The following is a 7,500-nucleotide window of genomic DNA, read 5'->3' as shown; positions in this document are numbered from 1 at the left end:
GTTCTAGAAGGTGACCTGTTTCCTTTGTTCCCTAGCTACCCAGTGATTCTGTCCATAGAGAATGTCCAAAAAGTTCTGGAGTGTACCAGTGGTGTTCTATAACCTCCTGAGCTTTATACAACTGCTCTGGAGTGTTCTAGAAGGTGACCTGTTTCCTCTGTTCCCTAGGTACCCAGTGATTCTGTCCATAGAGAACCACTGCAGTATCCCCCAGCAGAAGAAGATGGCCCAGTGCCTGATGGAGGTCCTGGGGGAGAAGCTGGACCTGGGCTCCATCACTCCAGACGAGTCCGGATGCCTCCCCTCCCCCGAGGCCCTCAAGGGCAAGATCCTCGTCAAGGTAGGCCCACCAGTGCTCTCTTTAACACACAAGGAGACACTTTTACTCTCCGTAGCGTTCGGTTGCTTTCATTTAGGTTTAGGGTTTCAAAGTTCTTCATTCCTTGATTAATGCAGGGCACACTTCTACACTTGTTTTCACATGATTTCTTCACTCATCCAAGTCACACAACATTACAGGAAGAAACTTTTGTACAAACATTGCTATAAATAGACGTGTAGGTCCGGTGATGCAGCTTCGCAAGCCAAAGGACCAAACGCAGCAGTACTTCACATGACATATCCTGTGTTTCGCTCGATCCTTTAGTCCAGTGTGACACACAAGCTCTATAGCATGTTAAACACTACGATGAACCCCTTCACTGCAGTTCAGTAAGACTTCCTACAACCATTGCATCTTTGTTAATGGTTCAATAAGACAAATTCAAGATTCTGTGAAGCTTCGTAACACTTTTATGTAGGTTTCTGTAAAGCTGTGTTCAGACTTATATATAGGTTTCTGTAAAGCCGTGTTCAGACTTATATGCATATTTCTGTGAAGCCTCGTTAAGACTTATATGCCGGTTTCTGTGAAGGTTCATTTAGACTTATATGGAGGTTTCTGTATAGCTTCATTAAGGGTTATATGCAGGTTTATGTGAATCTTTATTAAGTGTTATATGCAGGTTTCTGTGAAGCTTTATTAAGTGTTATATTCTGTGAAGCTTTATTAAGTGTTATATGCAGGTTTCTGTGAAGCTTTATTAAGTGTTATATTCTGTGTAGCTTTATTAAGTGTTATATGCAGGTTTCTGTGAAGCTTTATTAAGTGTTATATGCAGGTTTATATGAAGCTTCTGTGAAGCTTTATTAAGTGTTATATGCAGGTTTATATGAAGCTTCATTAAGTGTTTATTAAAGCTTAGGTAGCTTAGGTGTTAGAGCTTAGGTAATGCCTGTAGGCATGGCTGTGCTGTAATTAAGGCTCCAGGCTGGCTGTGTGTGTGTGTGTGTGTGTGTGTGTGTGTGTGTGTGTGTGTGTGTGTGTGTGTGTGTGTGTGTGTGTCTGTGTGTGTCTGTGTGTGTCTGTGTGTCAGAGGAGGTGGTCTGTGCAGCCCAGCCAGTCTGGCTAGTAATTGGATCAGACTCGCGGTCCTGTCGGAACAAGCGGACTGTGTTTAAAAGTAGGCCAGCCGGTTCTCCTGACAAATTGCTCTGAACACGGCATGGGTCAGTGAGCTTGTGTGTGTGTGTGCAGCTGAAGCTACTGTTAGCCCACAGCTCAAAGAGAAATCTCCTGACACACACACACAGACACGCACACAGACTCGCACACACACTCGCACACTCACACACATAACTGCATACGTTTACACATACACTTGCACACATACAAAGAGATATGGTCAGGGGTATGCATCTGTGAGTTTGTGGCTGTCTGTTTCTGTGTGTGTGTGTGTGTGTATAGGTGTGCATCGGTGTGTGTTTGTGTCTGCCTGTCTCAGCATCTGTGTGTGTGTGTGTGTGTGTGTGTGTGTGTGTGTGTGTGTGTGTGTGTGTGTGTGTGTGTGTGTGTGTGTGTGTGTGTGTGTGTGTGTGTGTGTGTGTGTGTGTGTGTCTTCTCAGAAGGGAAGGAGAAGAGGGAATAAGGAGCACACAGATGGACTTGCACACGTATCAGAGGATAGAACATATTAACACACAAACACACGAACACACACACACACACACACACGTATCAGAGGATAGATCATACTAAGTTGGCAGCTGTTGGCTGATTCCAATAACGTCACTGGGTCTTTTTGGTCTTTAGGATTAGTTGGCTAATTGACCTGTTCAGTAGAAAACATCACTATCTTAAGCATCACTCTGACAACATTCGTGCCTCATCACTTATCTCCGTCTAGGAAACGCCGCACCAGTGCGTGTCCTTGTTTTCCGCCGTCGCCTGTCCTGATTTCGTTTCGCTTCATGTTTTTTTGCCTTTTTGACAGCAAGGATTTACACTCCTTTGCTTTTTCTTGTGCTAAATAATAAGTAGGATCATTTGAGTTCTCAAACTTCTCAAATACAAAATGGCTACCCAGCAGCACCAGCAACCACGGTTTCCCTTTTCTTTCTTCTGCTTCGTCTCCCAACCAGCGCTACCGAAATTCAAGCTGCCACTTCAACGTAAACATTTGAAAGGCCCTCTCTAGAGCTAGGTTTGTCCATTCTGGGCTACTGTAGAAACATGGCGGCATCTGTGGTAGATGACCTGCTCATATGAAGGGCTCATTTGAAGCTTACAAAAACACGATTCACAGTTACAGGTGTTTATTCACAAATGAATACTATGAATACTATATTCTATTTCTGTTAATAGATCCCACTTAATCCTACATACAGTACCTTTAAGGTGTAGGTAGATTTTTGTATGCACTTACTGTATCTGAATTTGCTTTAACTGGATCTGGAAGCTTAAAGACTTGAATCTACTGAGTGCAAACGTTAATTGAAATTGAACATTGTTGCTCCCCTAAAGGCCCCGGTGTGTGTAAATGTAATAAAAAAAGCATTACCATTTATGTGTGTGTGTGTGTGTGTGTGTTACTCTACAGGGGAAGAAGCTCCCTCCTAACATTGATGAAGATGCAGAGGAAGGGGACGTCTCAGATGAGGACAGCGCCGATGACATGGAGGACGACTGCAAGCTGATGAACGGAGACGTGAGTATCCCCCACTCACCTCTGCCTGGGATCTCTTATTCTCCTCCCCTCCTCCTCTCTCCTTCCCTCTCCTCTCCGCTCATCTTTTCTCCTCATCTCCTCCCCTCTCCTCTCCTCCTCTCTCCATCCCTCTCCTTTCCTCACCTCCCTTCTCCTCTCCGCTCATCTTTTCTCCTCATCTCTCCTGTCCTCTCCTCTCCTCACCTCCCGTCTCCTTTCCACTCATCTATTTTCGTCATCTCTTCTCTCCTCCCCCCCCCTCTCCTCTCCTCATCTCTCCTTCCCTCTCCTCTCCTCTCCTCATCTCTCCTCCCCTCTCCTCCCCTCCCTTCCCCTCCTCTCTCCTCCTCTCTCCTTCCCTCTCCTCTCCTCACCTCCCTTCTCCTCTCTGCATCTCTCCTTCTCCTCTCCACTCATCTATTCTCGTCATCTCTTCTCTCCTCCCCTCTCCTCTCCTCTCCGCTCCTCTCCTCCTTTCCCCTCATCATTCCTTCTCCTCTCCCCTCCTCTCCTCTCCTCTTCTCTTCTCTTATCTTCATATCTTCCTGACTCTGGACCTAAAATTAATGCCTCTCTCGCAGAGAACTTTTAACATAAATACCACAGAATCATCTTTATGTCGTTGCATTGGTTAATCCTTCCAATCAGTACGAGCATCAGAACAAAAACAGCCTCGTCACCCAGACACATTTGCATTCATCCGCCCGTCCATCTGCCCTTGTATGTTATGAAGCGTTTGAAGCTGTTAGCTTTGTGTTTTGTGTTTGTTTGTGCGCTATCTCCGTTTGGAGACGTGCCACCCAATCTGTTATTGGCATCAAGCAGCACTCATCAGAACTCCGTGGAGTGGAACAGAGAAGTCCTCTATTTTCAGCACAGGTGCTAGGGCTGATGTTCACTCAGATTACGCACACACACACACCACACGCACACACGCGCACACACACACACGCACACATACACACGCACACACACACACGCACACATACACACGCACACACACACTATGCGCACACGCACACGCGCACACACACCCACACACACGCACACCACACGCGCGCACGCACACGCACGCACACACTATACGCACACGCGCACACACACACACACACACACACACACACACACAGTCAAGCGCCATGATATGTATAATGACTTTATACTTAGGGGAGGCTGATGTGATGGGAATGTATGCTTGGTCTGAGAAAGAGAACAGCATATATTACACAAAGCATCTAATTAAACTTTATATCTAAGCAAAAATACTGTTACTGTTTCAAAACAACCTCGAAACAGCCATTGGAAAGTCTGATGATTTTTTCCAAACTGTTTTTGTTTCATTCACAGTTCTGAACTCTCTAAATGAAGAACTTTTTTAAAGTGTTGGTGGAGTTAATAGGATAGGATATGAGGCACAGGCCCCCAAGAGCTGTCTGCATAGGACCATAAACACCAGATTTATATTTATTTCATTCTTCTAATTTAGCTTGACTTTTTCATTTCATGTTGCCAGTATTAAAGTGCACCGTTTGGGTGTGTTTGTGAATTTAGTGCTTTGGAGTTTGTGTGCATATGTCTGCACTTGTGTGTGTGTGTGTGTGTGTGTGTGTGGGTGTGGGTGTGGGTGTGTGTGGTGTTGTGTTGTGTTGTGTTCATGCATGTGTGTGTGTGTGTATGTGTCTGCGTATGTGTTTGTGTGTGCGTACACTGCTTCATTAGCGAGTCCCGTTTTAGTCTCGCTCTCATGGGTTTGCCTTCTACTCATTTCCCTGCTTGCTTTATGTATCTCTGCTATCGCTGTATCCTCTCTTTTTTTCTCTCCCTCCCTCTCTCGCTCTCTCTCATTATCTCTGACATCTCCATCTTGATGGATTCTGCACTTAAGTATATTGCCTTGTCCCGTTCAGGTCTCCTTCCTCTCCTCTCCTCTCCTCTCCTCTCCTCTCCTCTCTCCCTCTCTCTCTCTCTCACTCTCACTTTCTCTCACTCTCCCTCTCTCTCTCTGGTTAATAGGGTTTCCTCCTTCTGAAGAGGAGTAGGTAAAATTATGGGATATATATTAAAATGGTCAATGTTTTTTTCACAAACACACACACACACACACACACACACACACCTATCCCCCCTGGCAGCCCCTCCTCTACACACTCCACAGTGGGGAGTTCCGGAACGCCCTGAAGTTCCGAGCTTTAATCAAACTGTTCTGAAAGATCTAGAAGTGAAGGATTTGTTTCTCACCCAGGGCTTAGGGATTTGGAATGCTTCAGTTCTTTCATAAAACTCACCAAAAACATTCAAGGCATCATCAGTTAGTATTCATTATTCACATTATTCTTTCATAAAGCATCATCCCTATTATTTGAACTTCAGTTAGTAGGTTAATAATTTAATAATAATTTCAACAAAATGTAATTTAATTAAATAAATAACCCTCGGTAACAACAGGATCAATGCCGATGAAAATTACTATTACAGGAGAATTAGACTGCAGTGCCATCTGCTGGTAAAGAGGTGACATTGATTCAGAACTTTTGAACGATCTCCGTGTCTTTAATGCTTTACCAGATTTATAAGTATTGCCAGTTCAAGAGCCATAACTTTATAGATAAATAAAAGTTATCTATTGACAAAAAAAAAAAAAACTGTGGTTGTCAGGGTTGAAGAATTGTCAAGTTCAGTAAATTGGTTTCACCTGAATAGTACTCAATCCATTTCATTTTTTGCATGGTGTATATATATATATATATATATATGGTATAAATAACCTCCCAAAAGGAAGATTTTACAATATCTTTTATATTTCAAGCCTCAGAACCCTCTAGAACAGTGCTTCAAATATACAAGTCTATTCATGTGGTTCTGGGGTATGGTAGTCTCACACACACACACACACACACACTCTTCAAATGGTTTGGTTAAGCTTTAGAATACACACACACACACACACACACATATGAGATGATTTAGTTAGGCTTTGGATTCAGAGGAACACACGCACACACACACACACACACACACACACACCTTAAGATGGTTTCTCTGTGGCTTTTCATCCAGAAACAGAGCTTTTCTTCCTCCATGACAATCTCTTTTACTTCCCCCTTTTCACTGCCTGTGTCGAATCCACAAAGACCCTCTTTCTCTGTCCTGATCCACCACACACACACACACACACAGACAGGCACACACACACACCCTCTTTCTCTCTCTGTCTCACTCAATTCAACTCATATAAATTCAATTCTCTTCAATTGTCTGTCTTTCTCTCTCAGACGTCCATGACCCGTAAACAGGTGGAGAATGTGGCCAAGAAGAAGCTGGATAACCTGATGAAAGAGTCCAAGATCCGTGACAGAGAAGACCCAGACAGCTTTACCATCTCAGCACTGCCCCCCTCAGGCAACAAGGAGAAGGACAAGGAGAAGGAGAAGGACAAGGAGAAGGAGAAGGAGAAGGACAAGGAGAAGTCTCCCCAAAAGGTTAGCTCCTGAAATACACTCTCACTCACTCTCTCTCACACACAGGCACAGGCACAGGCACAGGCACAGGCACAGGCACAGGCACAGGCACAGACACAGACACAGACACAGACACAGACACAGACACAGACACAGACACAGACACAGACACAGACACAGACACAGACACAGACACAGGCACAGGCACAGGCACAGGCACAGGCACAGGCACAGGCACAGGCACAGGCACAGGCACAGGCACAGGCACAGGCACAGGCACAGGCACAGGCACAGGCACAGGCACAGGCACAGGCACAGGCACACACCTCACCACACATTTTTAACTCAACTCATTTCCTGCCAAAAGTGTAAATGCTATCTTATTAAACTCTCTTGAAACTTGCACTCCTACAAACTGCACCGTACCTTGCTTCCAACTGATACACAGAAACAGCTAATAGTGAGCATTAAAGATGATTAGGTGACCATTGATCTTTGTGTATCGAGGCATAAAGAGGTAAAGGCTGTGTTGAGGCCCTCTCAGTCTCCGGTGGTAATAGAGTTGAGCAGTAGTATGTGCGTGTGTGTGTGTGTGTGTGTGTGTGTGTGTGTGTGTGTGTGTGTGTGTCCATGTCTCCTCCACACATAGCAGAGGAAAAAGTTATTAACTCCTGTCTAACACACACAACATGCGATCGAGCGCCTATCTCTGAGGTCGGTTTCGATTTGTTGGGCCGGATCAATAGTCTTTCTGTGGACACGGTTCTCTGGAGAAGTTAATTACCGTGGCGACCGTAATGGGTTTGTATGTGCTTAATGGTCCCGGAGGTATTGAATACATGACCTTTGACCTCTCCAGGAGATGTGGCACGTGACACCATTGTGACCAGGGCAGACAGAGGTGAGGTGTGTGACGCACACCCTGAAAAGATCAGCCAATTAGCTGCTGAGTTTTAAGCAAATGAGGTCCATGAAGGGCGGATTGCACTGCCTGAGTCGTTCTCATTTAACATTTG

At 44.9% G+C, this 7,500-nt stretch overlaps 1 protein-coding gene across 1 annotated transcript in view; it reads left to right on the top strand.

Moving 5' to 3' along the window:
- The window catches only part of plch2a (phospholipase C, eta 2a), a 71,980-nt gene that overhangs the window by 44,567 nt on the left and 19,913 nt on the right, over positions 1-7,500 (top strand). Inside the window, exons 9-11 of the mRNA XM_080858022.1 lie at positions 169-340; positions 2,919-3,026; positions 6,299-6,505. Coding sequence (XP_080714148.1) covers positions 169-340; positions 2,919-3,026; positions 6,299-6,505 — 487 coding nt within the window. The remainder of the gene's footprint in view (positions 1-168; positions 341-2,918; positions 3,027-6,298; positions 6,506-7,500) is intronic.

The sequence above is a fragment of the Sprattus sprattus genome (genome assembly GCF_963457725.1).
Source record: "Sprattus sprattus genome assembly, chromosome: 2".
NCBI classification, from domain to species: Eukaryota; Metazoa; Chordata; class Actinopteri; order Clupeiformes; family Clupeidae; genus Sprattus; species Sprattus sprattus.
This window is presented reverse-complemented; position numbering and strand designations above follow the sequence as displayed.